The 24,729-nt window shown below is 35.6% G+C and overlaps 2 protein-coding genes across 3 annotated transcripts; both read right to left on the reverse strand.

Annotated features, from left to right (window-relative positions):
* Positions 1-7,829: 7,829 nt before the first annotated feature.
* LOC103869313 (purple acid phosphatase 18) lies at positions 7,830-10,153 on the reverse strand. The gene is made up of 4 exons (XM_033292855.1): positions 9,898-10,153; positions 8,833-9,501; positions 8,450-8,638; positions 7,830-8,334 (listed from the first exon to the last, which is right to left on the reverse strand). Exons 1-4 carry the CDS (start codon positions 10,030-10,032, stop codon positions 8,086-8,088), a joined length of 1,242 nt encoding a protein of 413 aa, XP_033148746.1. The 5' UTR covers positions 10,033-10,153; the 3' UTR covers positions 7,830-8,085.
* A 706-nt stretch (positions 10,154-10,859) lies between these two features.
* On the reverse strand, positions 10,860-24,712 carry LOC103869317 (DNA mismatch repair protein MSH5). Of its 2 annotated transcripts, XM_033292851.1 has the most exons (35): positions 21,888-24,712; positions 18,058-21,158; positions 17,714-17,745; positions 17,434-17,528; positions 17,136-17,216; positions 16,988-17,060; positions 16,761-16,824; positions 16,362-16,516; positions 16,152-16,253; positions 16,033-16,060; positions 15,926-15,957; positions 15,776-15,833; positions 15,491-15,577; positions 15,145-15,201; positions 14,807-14,908; positions 14,652-14,696; positions 14,318-14,395; positions 14,188-14,238; positions 14,029-14,110; positions 13,618-13,691; positions 13,423-13,522; positions 13,237-13,333; positions 13,000-13,089; positions 12,834-12,898; positions 12,689-12,747; positions 12,508-12,584; positions 12,335-12,421; positions 12,100-12,161; positions 11,945-12,006; positions 11,789-11,842; positions 11,616-11,701; positions 11,498-11,529; positions 11,394-11,417; positions 11,176-11,291; positions 10,860-11,088 (listed from the first exon to the last, which is right to left on the reverse strand). In XM_033292851.1, exons 2-35 carry the CDS (start codon positions 18,091-18,093, stop codon positions 11,008-11,010), a joined length of 2,424 nt encoding a protein of 807 aa, XP_033148742.1. In that variant the 5' UTR covers positions 18,094-21,158; positions 21,888-24,712; the 3' UTR covers positions 10,860-11,007. The 2 variants fall into 2 exon arrangements, with proteins under 2 accessions (XP_033148742.1, XP_009145622.1); XM_009147374.3 differs by having other exon boundaries at positions 18,058-24,712.
* Between the last annotated feature and the right edge of the window lie 17 nt (positions 24,713-24,729).

Here is a 24,729-nt window from a genome sequence, read left to right on the forward strand (position 1 = left end):
TTATTGTCAACATGACATTTAAAACATTTGAAGATGAACATTTGATATAAAACATATTAAGAGTAATGCCACATGAGAACTGCTTCCAGATTCAGTGGGGAAAGGGAAATTGAATTTTAGTATTAATCCATTCAACATAAAGATCAATCAAATCGCATAATCAACAGATAGAAGCTTATCAATCCACCAAATTTATAGCTGGAATAATTATATTGGACCTAGCAGGCCAGCACCTCACATTCAAGCCCAACCGAAGGTGAAACCTACTTCAGCTTTCACAGTTACACAACAAAAGGTCTCAACGGTAACAAAAGGAGTCAAAGCTCAAAACAGAGGAAAGGAAGAAGACAAACGCAGTACCTCGGTTACAACTCATCAGGTGGTTCACGTTAACAGATTTGATGCTCTTATGGATCAGGATGACTGAGCTGTCAGAGCCACCAGTCTACTGTCTAGATTGTTCTTTATGTTGTGTATAAAGTAGAGAACCCTAGAGTTGTATCGAGAGAGGAAAATCAATGAACATTTTCATTATATCTATCTAAATCGCTTCTCTTCTATCACCTTATCTGTTTAACCTACATGGTATCAGAGCTCCAGAATGGAAGACGATCAAGATACATTGACGGTTGCGGCTCTTACCATCACGCAAGTCGTTACCTTGAAGCTCAAAGATGGCAATTACCTCTTGTGGAAGCTTCAGTTCGAGCAGTTCCTCTCAAGCCAACAGCTTTTAGGCTATGTCAATGGTTCTTATCCCAGACCACCTCCGACAATCACGGTTCGTAACGGCGAAAAAGTCACAGAAGAGGCCAATCCCGAGTTCAACAAATGGATCCAGAAAGATCAGCTGATTCTCGCGTGGCTCTATGGTACTCTCACCGAAGATGCGCTTAAGTCAGTCTATGGCCTTCACACATCGCAAGAGGTCTGGCTAGCTTTAGCGAAGAAGTACAACAGAGTTTCAGCGACGAGAAAGCTAGATCTCCAGAGACGTGTTCAGACAACTCTTAAAGGAACCAAGACGATGGCTGCGTACCTGTCTGAGATCAAATCCCTATGTGACCAACTTGACTCCATTGGAGCCCCGATCACTGAGCAAGAGAAGATCTATGGAGTCTTGAATGGTCTTGGGAAAGAGTATGAATCTGTCTGTACTGTCATTGAGCATTTGATGGATCTCTTACCTGAGACTCGTCTTGATGACATAGTTCACAAACTCACGGGTTTTGATGATAAACTTCAAGCCTACGAGTCTTCTTCTTCAGAAGTCACTCCACATCAAGCGTACTATGTTCATCGTGGTGGTTACTCAGGACGTGGAAGAGGCCAGAATCGTGGTGGTTATAGAGGAAGAGGCTCATACTCTACTCAAGGACGAGGCTTTCCACAGTAGTTCGGTTAAGGAGCTCACATAAACACATCTCAGAGCAACAGCCAAAGACCAACCTGTCAGATTTGTGGGAAGTATGGACATCCAGCTTACAAATGTTACCGAAGGTTTGATGAGCACTTTGCGGTAGATGACTCTCATCATCCTCAAGCGAATGTCCTCACGTCAGGTTCAGGCAACAGAGTCGCAGAGTGGTATCCTGACAGTGGGTCTTCTCATCATGTCACCAGTTCTGCGCAGCATCTTGACAACGCTCAGGAGTATGGTGGTTTAGACAATGTGATGGTAGGCAATGGCGAGTTCTTACCAATCACTCATGTTGGATCTGCGTCCATTGCTACTGCAACAGGTAACATTCCTCTTACTGATGTGCTTGTTTGCCCTTCCATTACAAAGTCTCTTCTGTCAGTATCTAAGTTAACAGATGATTATCCATGTGAGTTTACATTTGATGCTACAAATGTGTATGTTAAGGACAAGGCAACCAACAGAGTTCTCAGTCAGGGAAACAAAATTAAGGGGCTTTATCGACTGGATGATCCTCAGTTCTCGGCATTCTACTCATCAAGACAACAAGCTGCGAGTGAGAGTGTGTGGCATAAGAGGTTGGGGCATCCTAATGATCAAGTCCTGAAGCATCTTTCTTCTATTAAAGCTATCTCCTTCAATAAGACGTCTCAGTCAATTTGTGAGCCATGTCAACTAGGCAAGACATGTAGACTCCCTTTTTCAACTTCAGAGTTTAGATCTGATAGAATCCTTGAGAGAATACACTGTGATGTTTGGGGTCCAGCACCTGTTGTTTCTGTTCAAGGGTTTCGGTTCTATGTAGTGTTTATTGACAATTGTTCAAGATTCTGTTGGTTTTACCCTCTTAAGTCAAAGTCTGATGTTTGTTCTGTCTTCAAAGTGTTCCAACTTCAAGTCGAGAATCAATATAAACAGAAAATATCAGTGTTTCAATCTGACGGAGGAGGTGAATTTGTAAACAAAAGCTTGATGGATCACTTTGCAGCTACCGGAATTAAACATATGATCTCCTGTCCTCATACACCAGAACAAAATGGTCTAGCAGAACGAAGACACAGACACATTACAGAACTTGGTTTGTCAATGATGTTTCAAAGTTCTATACCAGCTAATCTTTGGGTTGAAGCTCTCTACACTGCTGCCTTCCTCAGCAACTTGCTACCGTCATCAGTTAATGAGAAGCTTGTCAGTCCTTTTGAGATTCTGAATGGTAAAGCTCCAGTCTATACTTCTCTCCGTGTGTTTGGCTGCGCATGTTACCCTTTCCTGCGTCCTTATCAGCATAATAAGTTTGATCCAAAGTCTCTTTTGTGTGTCTTTGTTGGATACAATGAGAGATACAAAGGATACAGATGCTTTCATCCTCCCACAGGCCCCGTCTACATCAACAGACATGTTCTCTTTGATGAAGATAGACTACCTTACACGGATAGTTATAAACATCTTTTACCAACACCTACAACACCACTGAGCTCGGCTTGGTGACTTCAAACCCCTATGCCTGAACCGCAACCTGACCAAACTCAAGCTGAAGCTGAAGAAGAACTACCAAGAGCGGTTAAAGTCACTTTGCCAATGCCATCTCAAACCCCTGCGTCGTCGTCAGACAGTTCTGAAACCTCTACAAGCTCATCAGATGAAAGTCTTGATTCACAGTCTGATGAAGAAAATATTGCTATTATCGCTAATGAAGAAGTTCAACCTCCTGCAAACGCTCATCAGATGGCCACAAGATCCAAGGCTGGGATAAGAAAACCCAATCCTAGATATGCCTTGGTCACTGTAAAAGGTCTTCCACAGCTACCAAAGACAACTGCTGAAGCTTTAAGTCATCCGGGTTGGAATGAGTCTATGGGTGAAGAGATCTTCACGTGTGATGAAACAAAAACTTGGATTCTTGTACCAGCTCCTCCAGATGTTAAACTCATTGGCTGTATGTGGGTTCACAAGGTAAAACTCAACGCTGATGGAACTCTACTGAAATTGCGTTCAAGACTTGTAGCCAAAGGAAACCAACAAGAAGAAGGAGTGGATTTTCTTGAGACTTATAGTCTTGTTGTCAGAACAGCTACAGTTAGACTTGTGCTTCATTTAGCGGTAATGCATCATTGGGACATCAAACAGCTCGATGTTAAGAATGCCTTCCTTCATGGTGACTTATCTGAAACTGTCTATATGCAACAACCTCCTGGTTTTGAAGACAAGAATCACCCTGATCATGTGTGTTTACTGCGCAAAGCCATTTATGGGTTAAAACAAGCCCCAAGGGCTTGGTTTGACAAGTTTAGCTCCTATCTACTGGAGTTTGGTTTTATCTGCAATGAAAAAGATGCCTCTCTATTCGTTTATCAGAAAGAAAAAGACGTCATCTTCCTGTTGCTTTACGTTGATGATATGGTCTTGACTGGTAACAACAAAGATCTCATTCAACAACTGTTGGTGTCTCTCAGGAAGCAGTTTCGAATGAAAGACATGGGGCAGTTGAGCTACTTTCTCGGCATCCAAGCTCACTTTACTTCTCCTGGCTTGTTTCTTAATCAAGAAAAGTATGTGTGTGACTTACTTCAAGCTGCTGGTATGATGGACTGCTCTCCAATGCCTACGCCTCTGCCTGTACAACTTGACAGAGTTCCTCATCAAGATTAAGACTTCTCTAACACAAAGTACTTTCGAAGTCTTGCAGGGAAGCTTCAGTACTTAACCTTAACGCGTCCAGATCTTCAGTTTGCAGTCAACTTCGTGTGTCAAAAGATGCACAAACCAGCTGTGTCAGATTTCAACCTTCTGAAGCGTATCTTACGATACTTAAAGGGAACAATAAAGATGGGAGTTCATCTTGAATCAGACACAGACTCACAGATTAGAGCTTACTGTGATAGTGACTGGGCGGGCTGTCAAGACACGAGAAGATCGACAGGAGGCTTTTGTACATTTCTTGGTTCAAACTTGATCTCATGGTCAGCGAAGAGGCAAGACTCAGTAGCAAGGTCATCAACTGAGGCTGAGTACAGAACACTCTCTGATACTGCAGCTGAATTGTCTTGGATAGTTGGGATGCTGAAGAGTGTGGGTGTCAAATAGTTTAGTCCAGTGGAGATTTACTGTGATAATCTGTCAGCGGTTCACTTGACGGCGAATCCAGTCCTGCATCGCAAGTCTAAACACTTCGCTACTCATTATCACTTTGCCAGAGAGAAGGTAGCAGATGGATCACTCATTGTCAAGCACATTCCTGCTACGCAACAGCTTGCTGACATCTTCACCAAATCGCTTCCTCAAAACAGCTTCTGCTCTTTGCGTTTCAAACTCGGAGTTGGTAATATTACCACCTCGAGTTTGAGCGGGAGTATTGGACCTAGCAGGCCAGCACCTCACATTCAAGCCCAACCGAAGGTGAAGCCTATTTCAGCTTTCACAGTTACACGACAAAAGGCCTCAATGGTAACAAAAGGAGTCAAATCTCAAAACAGAGGAAAGGAAGAAGACAAACGCAGTACCTCGGTTACAGCTCATCAGGTGGTTCACGTTAACAGATTTGATGCTCTTATGGATCAGGATGACTGAGCTGTCAGAGCCACCTGTCCACTGTCTAGATTGTTCTTTATGTTGTGTATAAAGTAGAGAACCCTAGAGTTGTATCGGGAGAGGAAAATCAATGAACATTTTCATTATATCTATCTAAATCGCTTCTATTCTATCACCTTCTCTGTTTAACCTACAAATTACCTAGACACTTCCTTGATCCTTCTCATTATCCTAGACTTGTGGGAGATTCTGTTTCCCTGAAAGCGGTTCAGCTACACGCCTTTCCAATTATTCACCGAAGCTTGGAGTATCTGACAATTCTCCTTGAATCCTTTGACTCTAATCTGAAGAAAACACTCTGGATCTGAATGGTTTATACAAGGATAAAATAGACAAGAAACCATCTGCAACAAAATAAAATATAAATATATTTATAAGGATTCAACCCTAATCAAGAGATGATAAGCTAGTGAGACAAACTTTTAATAGAACATCAATTTTCCTCGTTACCAAAGTGGGATTCTTCGTGAGTCTTGAGTATTCTCTTACTAATGGTGTGTCCGTGATTCGCATAGTGTGTAGTTAGATGAAAGGTTCGTGTGAAAGTTTTAAGTCTTGTTTTTTTGGATGAAGATAAAAATTTGGTCGAGAATGGTTATTATCTGAGAAGTGGCGCCATTTAAATTCTTTGACAAGTCTAAAAGAGTGTTATTGGATTATGTATTTGTAAAAAAATATAAAGATTTATATTTTGTGATGATTCTAGTGTTATTCAATTAAGACTTTTCAAAACTGTGTTAAAAATCTAGTGTTATTAGATTCAGAATTTTACAAAGTCAATAAAAGTCTTGTGTTATTCAAATTTTTTTTTTGAAAATACTGATTTTGCCAATCTCTTATAATCTGTGGTTATTTGTTTATGGATTTTACAAGTTTTTCTTCATAAAATATATTATCAAAGTATTGCTTTGACCATGTATTCTCAGAGGATTTTATTTATTAAATTGAATTGTTATAATAAAATGTGTAATTCAACTCTCCTTCCCAAATCTTCCGAGGTGAATTGTTTTTTGGGAAAATTGCCAAAAGAGAACAAAAAAACCAGGTTGTTATTCCTTTGGTATAAAACTAATTTTGTCCATTTTTTCTCATTTTTACTCTTTGTATTTCTGAAAACTAATGAAATAAATAATTTTGAGGATCAAAAAAATTATTAAAAATATAAGCAATTAATAAAACATCCATATACACAAGCTGGTAATTTTATTTTGTTCAAAAACTTGGTAAATAAATTTTTTAAGATACGTTCTACTAAAAGTAGAATGCGTCTTCAACGAAAAATGGTATAATAGAAAACAATTTCTAAAATAAACATGATCATCTACTTCTTTTAGAACGTCCATTTTACTATTTACTAAATTTCTAAAAAAGAAAAATGCACATTCTACTAATCGTAAAGGTATCCACTTTCCTTCCGAATGCATCTTCTACGTTTATAAAGTATTCTAAATTTTGGGGAATGTGTTTTCTACAATGTACTCTTACGTCTACTCAAAGTAAAAAGTGTATTCAGAATTTTTATCATTCTTCTAAATTTTTAGAAGTCGTCTTCTGCGGATAATAATACCTGATTTTTTGCGAAAATTAATGAAATTTCAGTTAATGAAATATTCTAAAAATCTCCTGAAAATATTTTAACTTCCTAAAACGTGTTATGGTCGATTTTACTTGAAAAAATTAAAGAAATAATGATTCTCCCTTCTCTTCTTCATCAATATATGGTTTTTTCATAGTGTTTCTTTTGATTCTTCTCACAAACTCTTGTTCTTTATGATGCATATCTATATCCTTTTTCTTTCCTTTTTTTTTGTTTTCGATTGCCTTTCAATTTGTTTTCCCTTTTTTCCATTAACTTCTTTTTTTAATTCAAATTAAATTTTAAATTGTGTTTAATTAGATTAAATATAGGGATAGTTTTGGGATTATGAGAAAAATTATACTATTGAGACAACTTCATGTTGGTTTTATACCAAAGGGACAACAACCTTGTTTTTTTGTTCTCTTTTAGCAATTTTCTTTTTATTTATACTCCTAAGTCCTAAACTACCCTATAACACATATCACATCTCACGAAGCTTCTATTCTCGTATGAACTTTAGCAAAAACGTCTCCATTTTTACATCTCTTTCTCAATAATTCATACCTCAAATTCTATCACGTTCTTATATCTCTGTTTTCCTCAGTAAAAAAATGCAGTCTGTTACTTCCATAATCTGTTTCTTTAATTACCAGAAGATTTATAATTATCCAAAAAAAAAACTGTGTACGATCCAAAACCTTATTACCGGTTGATGATGATGAAACAACATCAGAAAATCCCAGAACAAGAGTTTATAAAACAAAACGACATAATCTAATGTGATACTTGAAGATAAACTTTGAAAAAGTTATAATTATCTTCAATTAAAGAATACGTAATAATCTACAAAACTTTTTAAAAAATAATCTAAGAAATTTAAATATCACTAAAACTCTTTTTAAATTCAGTAAAATATTTATTTTCCAAAATCATCAAAACTCTTTTTAAATTGTAAACCAATAACAGCCCCTAAGATTTGTGACTCTAGAACTTTTGAAAATTCTTTATTAATTATATTTATATTGAGATCAAAAATTGGTATAAACTCTAATTATTCTGAAACACACAACAACAATTTATGGTTCTTTTTCATTTTAGTAAACACCATATGAGCTTTTAACATTGACATTGTTTCAAAGCTATACCATATGAGCTTTTATCTTTGGCATTCCTTCAAAGAAGCTTTTAATCTTGAAAAGTACTGACAGTCACTGAGACCATATCTACATTGGAGAAGAACAGTCGATATAAAACATATTAAGATAAAAATAGTATGCAATCAGAGAACAATACAACACATACACATCACAACAAAGTGCAAGCTTACAAAATTTCAAAGTTGGAACTACGAATTCTATGCAGCTTGTGAAAGTCTTCTACTATGGTGTGACCAATAATAATCTAACACCTATTGCTAACACAACCACCTTGTAGGTTTTTATATATATACTTCGGACTATTTTTTACTGCAACCAACGCTCACTTTAGGGGATATCCATCAAGGTTCCATGAGTATTTTCCTGAGGTTTTCATTCCATTTCTTCTCCGTCCAACATCCTGAGTTCACGAGGGATGTTAACCAAACCTCATCAGATTTTGTTGGCTCATCATCATCGTTCCTATGCCAGGTCCAATGCGCATGTGTTGAATTCACCATCTGAAGTTCGCCATGTCCAAAGCTTGCTTCCCTGAAGACTGACCACTCTGGTGACGGATCTTTATAACTGAAAGCGATGTTGACACGTTTCTGTCAAAGCAGCACAAAAACCATTTGATATCATACAGAAACAAGAAGACAATCTGACATATACTTTTTCTGTTAAGACTCATAAGAGAAGCTAACACATTTTCTTTTAACATACCGTGCGTTCATAAGCATGGACATGACCAGTGAATACAATATCCACACCGCTCGCATAAAGCAAAGGCTCCATTTCAGCCATCATCCCATCGCCTTCATTTTGATGGGCATCGTTACTGTTATACCAGGGCACATGGAACAAGGCTATTAGCCACGGAGTCCTTTCTCGGTCCACCTTTGCGAGATCACCCTACACATCATACACAACAACAACCTTTTAGAGAATGCAATGTAACATAAACGGCTGATAGTACTTACTAATACAGCAAAACAGCAACAGCAGAACCTAAGAAGCTAAAATGACAAAACAGTTTCATTTGTAACATTTTGCTAACTGCTTCAACCTAATGTGGCAACAAATGGATGGTAAGTAAAAGTTCTTACCTTTAACCAATTGTACTGATCAGAGTACCGATCGTAATCCGTGTATGAGCCAAGCATGATCACGTGTACACCAGCAACCTCAAAAGAGTAATACAGATTCGAGTTTGATCCACTCTCCGCATACGGCATCTTCCACCTGGAGTTATACGACACAAACTCATCCACCACAAAGGGAATATTCTCTTTCTCATGGTTCCCCTGAGTCACCATCCACGGCCTCACACTCGCCAGAGGCTGAACCAGCTCTCCAAACGTGTCCCACTTGTGCTGCATATAGTCGGCATAAGAAAGATCACCGGGAAGCAGATGCACTTCGTATTTGCATTGGTCGATATGATCTAGCGTCGACTTGGTCCAACCGGTTTGACCAAGATCACCAGCCACTGCGAAAGTGATCGGGAACCGAGATGGTGGTGTTTTGAGATGAAACTCAGGTCCTCCTCCACCGCAACGGTAATAGTAAACGGTGTCCGGTTCCAATGGCCCGATGACGGCATGGTGTATCTTCCCTGATCTGTAGAATATGTAGCTGTAAGAGGTGCTCTCTCCTTGACCAAGAAACGAGTATTTTCCTGGCGATGTTCCGTATTCAACAAAGGAAGGGGAAGATTTGTCGTTGGTGACCCAACTCACTCGCATGTGTTTGTCTCCGGCCAATGAGATATGCACCTTCAAGCATAAAAAAAAAAAAAACAAATGATGTTCTTTATCAATTGTATCATCGCCCTCTAACTGCTTTCAGACAACAGTTTTGTCTTCATGATCAGCAATAGTTTTAAAGATTCGGAAACAGTTAACATATTGGCTAAGCAGAGCACGATTATATTGGATTATCTATGGACTATGGAGTAAGAGTATTATTAACCCAAAATCAGATTTTTATATTTTATTTTTTTGTTTAAATTTGGAAAAAAGATCGGATTTTGCGGAGAAAAAACAAGTGTAGACCCACATGCAATACAAGAACAGACAGAGATAAGACAAGAAGAAACATGGGTTTCACAGAAACGGATCAGATCAGAAGAAAAACAGAGGAACGAGCCCAAGGGGGGGAGCCTAAGTTACCTGCTCGGGTTGAGAAGTGGATTTTTGTTGCCATGGAAACTGCAAGGCTTGACGAGGCTTTGGTCGGACATAGTCATCTGCCGCCACAGAAGCAAAGAGTATCACAGAGAAGGTCACAAGCAGCGTTCTTTCCATCTCTGCGAGAGAGCTGCTTTCAGATTCAGTGGGGAAGGGAGAAATGGAATTTTAGTATATCTACGCGGGGAGAAGAAACGGATGTCTATATGACCAAACTGCCCTCGCTGTATCTCGTGTGAATGTGATGATTTTGATTTTGATTTTGATTTACACAAGGGTATAAGCGTAACTGGCTTATTGTCTGTCCAATATAATTGTTTAGTTTATGGAGAAAACTGATTATTTATGATTGCTAATATTAATTTCCGGCTATTTATTGTTTTTTTTTAAACATTAATTCATATCGTGAAAGCATTTTTTTTTTGTTTGCCGACTAAAATCGTGAAACCATTACTAATTCATATCGTGAAAGCATTTTTTTTTTGTTTGCCGACTAAAATCGTGAAACCATTACTAACAAAAGAAAAATAAAAGAAAGCTAAATGATATAAAAAGGAAAGTTAAAGAAAAAGTAAAACCGGTAAAGTGGGTGGTGAGACCAAGATGTGGTCAAGATGAGCAAATGACGAAAGGACAATCCTTAGCTTATACGCAAAGAAGATAAAACAAAAAAGATATCACAGACAAAACGTCGACCAGTATTTGAAAACCAAAAACAAATAAAAAAAAAGGAAACAATAATATAGTTAATACGTTCGAAATCTTTATTTCACTTTTTGTATAACAAGTTTGTCTACCACACTGATGGGTATGCATTTCTGTTTGTTAAAAGTGCACAAGTTTGATACATGATCTTGTAAAAAACATGTGATTTATATTTAGTTATCAGCATTTTCTCCCTGCCATCAGTTCATTTTGGTTGTTTTAGTAGAACTGGTTTCTAATTAGATTCAAGGATGTCTTCCTGTATTGCTTTTTCCTCTTTTAAAACAAATAATTTTGATGATGAATTAAGTTTATTCTTAGAAATCAGCATATCCATCTTGGTAATTAGCTTTCGTAAGTACGAGATGCAACCTTATGGAGACTAGTTTAAGAAGTGAACATGTCTTCAAAGAAAGCACGGATATCACCTTTACTGATATCAAACTCCATAAACTTGTCAACAGCATCCTGCCAGTTTCATTCCGTGCGGTAAGAAGTTTGGTAAAGCCATGAGGACAGATGAGACAAGGGTAAGTGAGAGAGTAGCAAAAAGACCTTGAATACTTGATCTTGAGACGATATGTTGTCAAGGTTAAGTTTATCCACGTTGTTGTTACTCTCAAAGACGTCCAACACGATGGCTGCTCTCTTCACCACTTCCTCTGGGACACCTTGCGAATCAATAAACAGTGAAATTTATTCTGTTACTTTTAATCCACATTATTAAATAGATCCCAACGATATTGCCATTAACTGATTATATAAAAATGTACCAGCGAGTAGTGCACAATGTAGACCTGCGTTACATAAATAGGTTGATGTCATTTGGTGTTTGCATTATCGTATGTAGACAATGATCAAAGAATGAAATGCTTACCGTAACTCAGCAGCGTTTGTCCCGGGATTAACCTGCGTCAAGACCATTTCCTTAAACAATGACGTGAAGTCTTGATAATGTAGACAGTTTAGGTAGATTGCTAGTCGAGACTTCGTACCGATAAAGAAAGACAATTTCTTCCATGTTTGCTGATTCTGTATCTGGCCTCAGAACGCTCATTGTGTAGAATCGTATCTTCTCAGACTGGAGTAAAAGAAAAAATCAGGAATCTTTAGGGATACTGCAATAATAGAAACTCGAAATTTGAGAATGTTGGTTCGGAGTACATACAACGGGCAAGCAGCTCTCGTTAAGTAGTTCAGTCAAGTGGGTGCATACTAGAACCTGGAAGCATGCAGCAATAATCCATGTCATGTAACATGCTACTTGAGGGTTGTCAGAGAATATATAAGGTCTTATGGAAAGACAGACAAGAGAACGCTATACCCTTGGTGGCTCATTACATGAAGCAAAGTGACTAATTGTCCCACCAAGCAAGCCAATACCATCTGTACGAGTTTATGTAAGGCAGGAGTTTTTCACAAACATGTGCCTTTAAGTGCAAAGCAGAGAGCAGGTAAGTCCATAAACAGACAACAAACCTTCTGTAAGAGTGCCTTTACCAAACTCGTCCAAGAGACACAGAGATCTTGAAGTTGCCTGCCTGGAGCATGCAAGCCAATCACAATCAGTAGAAATATGATCATGACCCATGAACTTTAGAATAACAGAGCTCGTGAACAAGAAGTCACTAACTGATAAAAGTAACTGAGACCGGCTCACAAGTTCCTATCAGTAGCTTGGAATAAAGCTAATATAGCGGCAGTTCAGAGATACCTTAGCATCATTCCCACTTGATGTAGATCAATCATAAATGTAGATTGCTCCGCGGTCATGAACTTGCTTCCCATTGCACAAAAGATCCTGTTATTGTACGACTGATCTTAGCAAGGACGGATATACCTTTAAAAAGAGATTCTAGAAGGGTGAAAGAATCCAGGACGTTCAACCTGTCAGTTAAACCAACAGTTGCAGCATCTGCTGGTACAAAGCTTCCAATATGAGATAGGAAAACAATTAAAGCCACCTAGAAATAGCAAGCCAGAAAGAAAGAATCATCGGCTTTAGTTGTCAATTCATGGAGATGATATACACATTCATTGGAAGAAGAGAAACAAAAGTAAAGCCGACCTGCTTCACATATATGCTCTTTCCTGAGTAATTAGGACCGGTAATGATATGAATTCGACCTGAAGCAGGAAACGCTTGCAATCAGGTGATGAACACAGACTAGTTAACAAGTTATTCAAAACAATTTAATCAGCAATCAGCTCACCGTTATCATTTATTTCAGTATCGTTGGGGATAAATGTATCCACTGCCATTTCCTGCAAAACATGCCTGCCCTCCAGTATAGATATTAACCGATACAAGTTTTTGTTAGGAGTTTATGTATAAATGCAACAATAAGACGTAAATGCAGCTAAAAGAGGCAACTTCACCTTCCATTCCGAATATCAAGCAATGATTCCATTGTCAGAACAGGCCTTACGTACTTATTCTGATGGGCTACACAAGCCAACGATAAAATGCTACAAATGCCAAGAAGAATAAATGGTAATTAGTCATTACTCATGAGCAGCCAATCAGTTACTATGAAAAAGTGTTATATTAAGAGGAGAGTAGGAGAGGCTAATAATGAAATGGGATATCAGTAGCTTTTGGAATGTATTGATTACCAATCAAGTTCTGCAACGAAATTAACTGCCTTCAACAGGTGTGCCGAGAACAAAAGTGTGTGCGATAGCAAGTCCCTTATAATAGCTCTCTCCATATCTGTCAACAATTTTTTGTTAAAAAGAATACATCATCTTACGCAAGAAGAACTGTGCCAGGTAAACAATTAACCTGCACGAAGAGCATACCTAAAATTTTGTGGTAGATATCTCCAAGCACGTTGTCTAACTCTCTTGTCTTTGGAGTATGATAAAAGAATCGCTGAGTCTCCCCGTCCAGATCAGAGAACTACTTACAAGAGAGATTTCTAGATTAAATAAGTTATGCTATGCATAGCGTCCAAATTATAAATTTCGAAATATTTTAACACAAACACAACGTACCGCAAATTCAAATTCGTTAATCCTATCAAGTGCAGTTTCATCAAGTTTTTCTCCAAAAATACACATGAGGTACCCTGCAGAACAGGTAAATCAACGGAAAAGTTATATTTCATTTACATAAAGGAGTGAACCGTTATCCAAGTGTGGATAAAGACGCATGGTCATGATTTCTTAAATACACATCACAAATTGAAATGCTACGCAGCAATCTAGAAGCATAAGTCACCATAGTTGAACTGATAACCCCAGGGCATTATGGTTCCAAGTGTGCAACTGTATCTCACTTTTGTTAGGAGTGATTCTAATTCGTAAAAGGCAATTATGATTAGAAAATCTTTCTAGCAAAACATTTAAGTATATAACACTGTATAGAACTTATGTGAAAACAAAATCGTGGAACTTCAGACCCACCAATTTGTTGAATATAGACAATACAAGGAGGGAGATTCTCCTTATGCAGATGAGGTAAGTGTTCAAACTCCATCGATGAAACCTGTGAGAAAACGGAATCATCCAAACGACACGTTTACTTCAGTTATCAATTAGGAGAAATTATCACATAGAAATAACCTCTTGCAGGAACTCCGGCAACCCCTCGTATATTTGCCTCAGCTCATCCAACTGGTAAAACAAGAAATGAATTACTTGAAAGAAAAATTTGAGATATGACAGCCTGAACGAAAACAAATTTCTGTAATACCTCAGCACAGAATCCATCTTTAACCAATGTTTGATAACCCTTCTCTTTGCTTCTAGTTACATCAATGACTCCAAGTACCTGCGGAAGTAAGTCCATGATTGTTATACATATCCTACGCATCTCTCACTCAGAGGCCTGCTGAATTTGTTTAAACGAATATCCAACTTCTGAGTAACTTTGAATTGAGACGTTTAAGAATTTTTGCCACTTTTAAATGTTTCATAAAGGTTGTAATTCTCCAAGGAAAGGAAAAGAGAGATGTTAAGATATGCTCTTTTGAAGAAGACACTACGGATTATAATGGAATGAGAGAGGCAAAAAACAACCAACTGACCAGTTCATATACATAATCTAGCTCTGTGCTGATACATAAGCCAGCCTGCAACATGGCAAGAGAACTTAGCAAAACAACCATGCAACTGAATAAACGAATGAGAAAATAGCATTTGAAGCTTCATAAGCTGTTTGGTTATGAGAAATATTAGCAACCTTCTCAATAATGTCTAAGTTGAAGCGTCTCATATGCTCTCGGAGACTTTCAGAGACTCCAACTTCAAATATCTTATTCACGTGCAAGAGGGCACCTATACTCTAATGCACACAAAAGAGGGCATTAGCTTCTGAAACTATTTTTGTAGGATTCAATCGAAATTTCAGCTAGGATCTGCCCGAAAAGACTTCATAGGAAATCTAGTTACAGAAACCATTTTTAAAAGAAACTAATGAATAGAGTAGTTGGAGTATAGTGAAGGAAAAAAATATAAGAAAGGCCTGCAAGCAATAAATGAGAGGAGATATGGAAGATGATCGTATAGTGAAACAATTACCTTCATAAAAGCTGTCCAATCATTACTGGTGCACAAGGACGTCGGGGAGTTGAATTTCTTGTTTTCACATAAGAATGAGATATTTAGCAAAACCAAATGTGTACAAGAAATAAAGAATCTACATGATCGGCATACAAGTTCACACATCGCATGCAAAGAGAACACTGATTCTGCCAACAGATTAACAATTAACATATACACCACAAACTATATGGAATATATTCTCTGTGCCATCAGCTTCTAATTCAAGAATCTGCTTCACAGGCTCTTACGACTATAGCAAATAAGCATGCTACCAGCCTACCACGAAAAAAAATTTAAATACAGAACAATGGTACCTTCTTACCTTGAGCAAATGGGATATGTCCTTCACAGATTTCAGTGTATCCCGCAAAGATGTCATCAGCTCTATAGAAGATATGAAAAAGGTAATCTCATACAGTCAAGAGAAATTTCTTAGTAAGCAACCGAAAACATTATTTGTCATTCAGAACAAATGATGATTGGGTTTTTTTTTTATGCTGATAAGGCTTCGGAAAGCAGACTTCAAATTTTGTCAATTGGTTTCTCTTCTTTCTTACTGATTCCCAACTCCTATTCTACTTGGCATAAGGCGAAGGAAAAAGGATACAGCATTGAGACGACGGTCTAACACTTCAAGATCCAGAATTGGCCTCATAAACCAGCTTCTGAAAATAGAGAGAATGAAACTGATACCTTAAGATTACACATATCACTAGCTGCAGGAGAGTTTTATATACCTATCATTCAGATTTATTACCTTAAAAGCCGTCTACCCATTGGTGTGGCACACTGAAATAGGCCAGGTAAGTTAAATCATATATACAAGCAGTAACAACTAGAATGCCCAATGCAAGGAAAGCAAACCTTATTCATCATGCCAAACACCGAGAACCTTCATTTAAAAAAATCAGTGAAGATTATTCATAAGGCAGAGAAGAAGAAAACAGATATAACATTTAACAGTTGAACCATTAGCCATTTACCCTTCTTTTGCCCTGCCAATGCCCATATGGCTTGGATGTTTATCTATTTGAAATATCTGTAGTGCCTCGTGAGCAGCTGCATCAAGTTTGAGAAACTTGTTCCTATTGAAACATTTGTCAAGGATTTTGAGGCAGCACTACCATCCGAAAAAATTTAGAAAATATTTTCACCAAGACGAAAATAAACAGAACAGAGACATTGGAGGATACAATGGTACTTCCATGACTGAGTCAATTGCAATTGACGCTGTCCCAGATTCGTTTTGTTCCAGGGTATCTACAATTCGTTCGCTTTCTAATATAGCAAGAAGACCCCCACTAACACGAACTTGGACTTCACTGCCTACATCCATCATTGAACTCAGCTGCAATTTACAAGACAATGAAGAAACATCATACAATAATAAATGAATCATTTTATCAACTACTAAATTAGTAGCAAGACCAACAGATAGCTTTGTTTTGCTTTACACAGAAAAATTACTGAAGATGCCAAACTGTTTTCATTTTGGCATCAAAAGTATCAATAAGCTCTATACTAGCACGTTATACAATGAGATTAAAGAGAATCCATCGTAAAAAAAATAACAATTCCTTGTTGTAACTTACATAACAAACCCGTTCTTTGATATTCAGCCCTTCATCCATTCCTGTTACTCGAAGATAAACAAGCCTACAGAATATTGGGGTAAAAATCAGTGTAAAACAGCAGATATTATGAGTCAGGTAAGCTATTACAACTAGAACTGCAGGAACCAGTTTCCTACTACATTCATCATGTCATCTGACTAACCGAAACCACCGCAAATAAGTGGAGCTGATTACACTTTCTTTACCTGTGCCACGCTTGCTCGTAGCTAAATGTTGAGCTCTTTACCTGCTTCACCATGGTATCCTCTTCAGTTCCATCTGCAGAATCAAATAATTATGCAAGTCCATAAATTATAGGGCCCATATAATCATAGAAAATAGATGGCGCCATACCACTCTTCTGCAGAGCAGATACAAAGGAATCTTCACTTTTGGTGCTTGTGTAAATGACCAATGGCTTTGCTTGATATTTGACTGAAGAAATACAACCAACACAAATGAAGCGAACAAATACCTAATGAGACCAGAGGACAAGTGTAGCAGAACAAAAACTGCAGAAAAGTAGCTGAAAATCAAGAACCTCCTTGACTTAAACTTTCCATTAAAAATGTGATAGATCAATATATGGAATTGCATGCAGGCAACTACTACATGTAAAGATTCAACTTCATATCGTATTAAAAATTTATACCCATATTGATCAGAGTAAAATCAGAGCAATCTTCCTCCCAAAATTCAAGCACATGAAGCTGGCGTACACTACAGTCGTAGTAAGAAACTCCAACTCTGAAAAAAAAAAAACAAATTTTGTAAGCTAAATATGAGTTTCTCCATCTGATAACCAGCTAACGAAAGAAGCCACTGAATTACATAAGCATTCACTCAGATGTAATTGACAAATTGTTGAGTCTCTTAGCATATTTTCACAATAATATTCATCTCAAACAAGAATGTGATGTTAAATTACTAACCGACGACCGTGCTGAATGCAAGCCATATAAACCTGCATTGCAATTGAAGTAAGTATGAATGATTCTGATGATCTGCAAACTTTTCGACTCAGACGCAACGATTAGACTCCCACTAGTTCCGATTAGGCTAATCAAGATTCAAAGAGGAGCAGCTAGGGTTTCGTCAAGCTCTTTACAATCGAGATCGGCGTAAAACGAAGCCGGAACAGACTTTGAATCTTCCAAATCGTAAATTGGCGAAAGCTAGATATCAAAACTTGCGTACTTGGATGGATCACAACGACATAACATCCGTATTCTCGGGAGAGACGAACAGCAAAATCAGATAATATAATCGGAGATACCTGCGATTCGGTTTCCGTTTCGTCAGTTTCCTCCATTGCTGTGAATTAGAGCGAGAGAGAGGAAAGAGTAGAGACGTTGGGAAGATGATGACGGGAGAAGGGCGCGAGAGGGAATCGCAAGTCTCGACGGATTTTGAATCAAAATATCTCTGAATGGTTGTTTTAAGGAAATATTTCGAATTTTGTGTTCCGGATTGCAAATAACGAAACTTCTGTATAATATTATTTTGTGTGTGTTAAAAATGTAACCCCCTAAAAATTACTAATTACCATATTCATTTTTAACAAAAAATGACATGTTTTTTTTTTTTGAAAAATATGACATAGCAATTATTTAATTATAACATGTATAATTTCTTTTAAAAGTACGGACAACTCTTTAAAATGAGCCAATAAATATTTTTTGACCAAAAAACACATAACGGAAAAATAATCAAAAAATTACTAAAAAGGATAATTATACACTTACTCTAAACATATATAAATATAAATAAATAATAAATAATTCAAATAACTTTTTTATAGGTTGCTTTCCTACAACATTTTATTTTAAAATAATCAATTTGTAAAGTGTATATACCAAATTCTCAAATAATTATTAAAAATATTATTGTTTTAATTAAAATACTGTTAGCAAGGATAATAGCTTGTTTATAATATTATCCAAAAAAAATGTTTGTAATTTAAAAAAATTGCTCATACCAACAATCAAGAGATAGACTTGTAACATAAATAAACCAAAAGTTAAATCCGAAACAAATTAAATTCGGTGAAACCCTATTTCAGCAGCACGTGATCAATAGTTAGTGGTGGAACAATCAACTTTCACACAAAGTCACATGCGGATCAGAAAAACCTCTGTCACAGCTCAAGACTCAAACTCAGCAAAAGAACTTGGCATGAAACCAAAAATGAAAAGGGAGCTATATCTATTCTTCCTCACAGTGCCGGCCCTATATATTTTCAGACCGGAAGCAATTTTAAAACTGCATGTGCGAAGAATCGAACCTAAAACTTATCTCTCATCTTCGATGAGCATTAACAACTAGGCTAATTGAAGATTCTTAGGAATATGTGGCCGCTAAATTACTAAACCAAAAAAAGGCCGGAAGCCTAAGCTTCTTTGGCTTCCCCTCAGGGCCGTTACTGCTTCCTCATATATAATAGAGACCTGATCAAGTAGTTTTGTTATTAGAGGTTGCAAAGAGCGGTTTTCGCTTTCTGTAATACCCCAACTCGTTCCAGTCACTATTTCAGAAATAGTAGCCTTTCAACAGATACATAACCTATGAAGCACGTGGACGGCATTTTCTTGACGTCTTCCGTACCAGATTTGCATGTTTAGCTAGTCGTCAGACCAAAGATAAATACGTTACTTAGATCTTTAACAATTTTCTCTCACCCAAGATTTTTTATACCTCATTTAGCGTTTCCAAAAGATCCATATCTGAGAACAAATATACAGTTTGTATCTGATCTATATAATCTGAGTCAGATAGAGTAATTCAAAGCTAGCTAAATCAAGAGTTAACACACAAAAAAACCTTGGAAGAATCCCAAAGTCGACTAATACATAAACTTCCTTCTGCTTTTGGATAAATAAACAATATCCTTTTAGAACGCTTTAGCCTTATGCATATCATTTGGTGAACCAGAAAACAAGTATGCTAACTCTAGAAATTGACCGTGCTAAAAATTATCGATTTAATGAACTGTAGTCGATCTGCAAAAGAGAAAAATATGTGCGACCGTTACAGAAATTACTCTCATTCTATCCACCAACGGCTCAGAACTACCGCTCCATACTTTTGTTCTCTGAAGTGTGTGAAGACTCGTTTACAGTTTTATTCTGTCTCTTTTCTGTCACTTCAACTCTTGACCCTGAAATTTTTTTTCTTTTTCTGTTGATTATTAGTAATATGAATTGCAATACTGACACGGCCGGGTTGTGTGATTGTAAATTTGTAAGATATATTTATCAAGAAAAAGATGTTATATATCACTACGCAAATGTACCATGCCTTCATGTGTAACCAGCAGCATTAAAATGATTAAAACTTCTTCCTGGCCTTTTTTGTTAAGATTTTCTATCGATTAAAAAGAACTTATTAAATTGTATCTGGATCTGATTTAATTAACCCTTTAATTTAATGGTGTAAAGTTGTTTTCATATATTGAACTGTTGGGACCACATGACTTTGACAACTATTATTGGACGTTAAAATTATAGATGAGAAAGTAGATTAACTAAGAAGCATTTAATCCAAGAAGAGCACCAAGATTTGAAAACTTCTTGGCCTATAGCATATTATTCTATTTCACAAAATAGTCACCGCGAATAATTTTCTTCAACATAGAATTCTAAAACGAGAATGATTTTATGCATTGCACCAGTGTGAGGCAGATGCCGATTCTACCTTGTCCACGCCAAGGAAGATGAGAAGAATAAATTAAGTGAAAATTGTGATTTCATATATTATACTCCCTATATAATATGGGTAAATATATAAAAAGAAATACTGTCAACATTACAATGTATTGGAAAATATATTTAAAAAAATTAACTTTTTGCAAATATGAATCAAAACTCAATGTCAAACAGAGAATCAACTTATAACTTTTTTTTTGAACTTTCATTTGCCATGTTCATCCCAAAAGTTCAGATTATTTATGAAAATATCATTATTATTTTTATTTTATTTTTTTGAAAATAAGTTTTTTATTCTCTCATCCTCATTTTCTTCATGTATTTACAATATTGTCATTGCCATCAATACACCAACCACCATGAACAACCGATTTGATGCTCTTAATGCACATAAAAATCGATTTTGACTCCTATCTCATTTCTTATGAACTAAAAATAACATCTCTTTCACTTTCTCTCTATATTCGTCCAAAAAAATCCAAGATTTTGATTCTAAAATGTTTAAGGTTTATAGAACCATTCAAGCTCATGCTTCGTAGTCATTAACAAGTAGGTTGCTTTGGTGGTGAAGTATTGTGTGATTGGAGAAGCTAAACAAGTTATCTCCTTGGTTAAAGCTATGAAATCAATTTTTTCTCAGATCTTTGCGTCAGAAGACTTTCGTGTAAGTCTTCTCAGAAGAGAAAAGTTACACGGAAGTCTTCTAGTCAATGCATTGATTAGTTTTGCAATTGACTTTATGTGTGTCTTTTAGAGACGACTTCTTTGGAAGTCTTCCGTTTTTCTTTGCTTTCAAAAAAATTAGAAAAGACTTCCCGGTAAGTCATCTAGGATAAACAGATTAGTTTTGCATCTGACCGGATTGTGTCAGAAATTTAACTTTTCCTAGACAACTTACACGAAAGTCATCTAACAGAAAAATAAAAATTAAATATTTAATTTTTACAAGATGACTCCAAATAAGTCGTTTTAGGTTACTTTTGCAATTGAAAAATAAAACTTAAATAATTAATTTTATCCGGATGATTTCCATGTAAGTCTTCCGGTAGACGATTGACACGGAAGTCTTCTAGGATTTTATTCTAAGATACTGGTCAAACATTGGTTATTACAGAAGACTTACATGTAAGTTGTCTGCTGGAAGATTCACATAGAAGTCGTCCGGATAAAATAAAATATTTAAGTTTAATTTTCAATTGCAAAAGTAACCTGAAACGACTTACATGGAAGTCTAGGATACACATGTTAGTTTTGCATTTGACCGGATTGTGTTAGAAATTTGATTTTTTCCTAGACGACTTACACGGAAGTCATCCAACAGAAAAATAAAACATGTAAGTCGTCTAGGAAAAATCAAAATTCTGACACATAAAGTCAATTGCAAACTAACCTATGCATGGACCAGAAGACTTCCGTGGAAGTCGTCTACGTCAACGTTTAATAAAATTTCATTTTCTCTAAAACTATAAAGACTTTTAAACATTTTCTTGTTAATTCATGTATATTAGTCAATATTGGGGCTCCTGAATGAAATTAATAACTTAATTGGTGATAATTATGAGGTTAACAACATTCATGCTTATTAATGTTTCTAGCTAATGAAAGAAGACTTCCCCATAAGTCTTCTACGTTAGTTTTAGTAAATTTGTATTTTCAACTTAAGGATATATTATTTTTAACTTTCAAAAGTGTTAAGTAACCTCAAGAATATCGAATCATATGGTTTAATATGTCTTCCTTGATTATAAGATATATTTTTTTAACTTTCATGAAATTTGAAATTTTAGTTTTCACTTAAAACTTAAATTTTCCGCTTAAATTTTTCCCTTATATTTAAAATTTCCGCTTGAAAGTTAAGTTTTCTGAAAAGTCTTCCAGAAGACTTCTCAGGAAACTTCTAGTGAAAGTGTTATAGGTTTGAACTAATGTAATGTTTGTTCTTTTGTGAATTTAACTAAGTTTTCTTGAGAATTTTTCTCTATTAATTAGTTGTAGTAAAGTTGATTAATTTTTTTGTGTTATTGTGTTTTGCTATTGAAGTTGTATCAATAATTTCAATAATATCAAGTATTTTTGGCAAGATAATATTGTAGACATTAACATATTTACCAAATTTTTTCATTAATATCTTTTCAAATTTACAAAAGAATTCACAACTAAAAGAGTACACATACAAATTACAACCATAAACAAAATTATTATAACTCATTCCTCTACAAAGACAAGCTTAAACTCCACTTGACATGGGAGAAGGCTTTGTCAGAAGACTTCCAGAAAGTCATCTAGTGCTTTAAATGTTAGAAGACTTACAAAAAGACTTCCCTAGAAGTCTTCCAAATCTGTCTTAGATATGAAAACCTGCATATCCAAAAGCATTCAAATGGTTTCAAAACATAGAAAAAATTCAAAAATAAGGTAAGAGCTTAAAACAACCAAAAGAATTTTTAAAAAGTAAGAGATTTAAGCAACAAGAGGTTACCAAATAAAAAAATATGATTTATAGATCTACCTTTAAAAGAGTGGAAGATGAGAACCATGTAATAAAAAATCTACAAAACAAGATGAATTAGTGAGAATGACATGAGACAAAAAATGATAAACTGATATAAAGTTTCGTGTTTACAAAAAAAATGATAAATTGTAAAAAATATAAGAGTTTTAAGCAACCAGAGGTTACCAAATGAAGAAAAACCAAGCATATAAACTTACCAAAATACTCATATCTAAAATGAAAGAAGAGACATAGGAGAAGACTTTCACGAAATTTTCTAGTGCATTAAATGTTAGAAGACTTCCAAGAAAACTTCCCTGGAAGTCTTCTCCATCTGTCTCAGATCTGAAAAACATATATATCCAAAAGCATTCAAATGACTTCAAAACATAGAAAAACTTCTAAAATAATGTAAGAGCTTAAAACAACCAAAAGAGTTTTCAAAAGATAAAAGCTTTAAGCAACAGTAGGTTACCAAATAAGAAAATATGATTTATAGATCTACCTTTGAAGGAGTAGAAGATGAGAACCAGATAATGAAAAACCTACAACAACAACATAAATCAGTAAGAAGACATGAAATAACTATAAGTTGATATAAAGTTTGGTGTTCTTAAGTTCAAAGAGATTAGAGAGAGGTTGGAGAGTTTTAGAATGAAAAACATTACATTTTTGCTGCAGCTATTTAAAAAGAAGAAAGAGAATGTGTCATTTTCTTTATAAAGGGAGACAAAAATTTCAATAAAGTTAAAGTTTTTCGATTAGAAGACTTTCAAGTAAGTCTTCTAATAGAAAACTTCCTAGAAGACTTACTTGAAAATCTTCTAGAAACTAAAATATTTTTAGCAGGAAACTAAAATATTTTTAGCGGAAAACTAAAATATAGTAGGAGTTAGAAGACTTTCAGGGAAATCTTCTAACTGATAAAATACTAATCACCAGAATACTTCCTCGAAGTCGTATAGACCCTAAATATAAATCTTAAACTCAAATAATTAATTAAATAGAAACAAACACTTCATTAAAATTAAAAAGTGTTTAATATACACAAAACTAAGCACATATATGTCAAAATTTAATTTTTCAAGAAAATGTTAAGCTTCCAAAATCTAATCCACAAACACATACAATACTACAACATATGTTGTCAAATCCTAAACCAAAGAATATCATGACTCACTACTTTTACTCATCTATATTGAAAACAATTCAATTTTATTATATTTTAATTTATATCACTTGCAACTATTTATATTTATATGATTTCAATTTTTCCCTGTCAAAATATTTTTTACAAAATTTATAAAAAAAATTAAAATCTACTATATGAAAAGACTTATAGATCTCAGAAGACTTGCAAAATCTCAGAAGACTTGAAAAATCTCAGAAGACTTTACGAGGTTATATTCGTAAAAATAAATTATGGTTTTTTGTTTGGTCATAATGAGCTGGTTGTAATTTCACTAGTCTTATGAGTTACTTTTGCATTTGATTCAAGTTTGAGATACTTTTGGAGTTAAAATCAAGTTTTAAGTCATATTTGGCAAATTTCCAAAAATAAATACCGTCAAGATTACATTAATGTATAAACACATGTATAATATGGATATTACAAAATATAATAAACATGTTAAGAAGACAGTTAATAACTCTGAACATAGAATAATTAAAAACTCGGACGCATCAAAGAACCCTATAGACAAATTTAAATGTGAAAGGCAAGAAACTTAGTACCATGGTGTTAAGTAGTACT

Source organism: Brassica rapa, chromosome A05, assembly GCF_000309985.2.
Source record: "Brassica rapa cultivar Chiifu-401-42 chromosome A05, CAAS_Brap_v3.01, whole genome shotgun sequence".
In the NCBI taxonomy this organism is placed as follows: Eukaryota; Viridiplantae; Streptophyta; class Magnoliopsida; order Brassicales; family Brassicaceae; genus Brassica; species Brassica rapa.

Excerpts from the sequence above, each read along its gene's own strand:
- LOC103869313 (XM_033292855.1), bottom strand. The coding sequence starts at position 10,032 with ATGGAAAGAACGCTGCTTGTGACCTTCTCTGTGATACTCTTTGCTTCT. Across the intron at positions 9,502-9,897 it reads CCACTTCTCAACCCGAGCAG|GTGCATATCTCATTGGCCGG; the intron begins GTAACTTAGGCT and ends TTATGCTTGAAG. Across the intron at positions 8,335-8,449 it reads TCCATGCTTATGAACGCACG|AAACGTGTCAACATCGCTTT; the intron begins GTATGTTAAAAG and ends CTGCTTTGACAG.
- LOC103869317 (XM_033292851.1), bottom strand. The coding sequence starts at position 18,093 with ATGGAGGAAACTGACGAAACGGAAACCGAATCGCAG. Across the intron at positions 14,697-14,806 it reads ACTTAGACATTATTGAGAAG|GCTGGCTTATGTATCAGCAC; the intron begins GTTGCTAATATT and ends GCCATGTTGCAG. Across the intron at positions 12,585-12,688 it reads AGAGCATATATGTGAAGCAG|GTGGCTTTAATTGTTTTCCT; the intron begins GTCGGCTTTACT and ends TGCTATTTCTAG.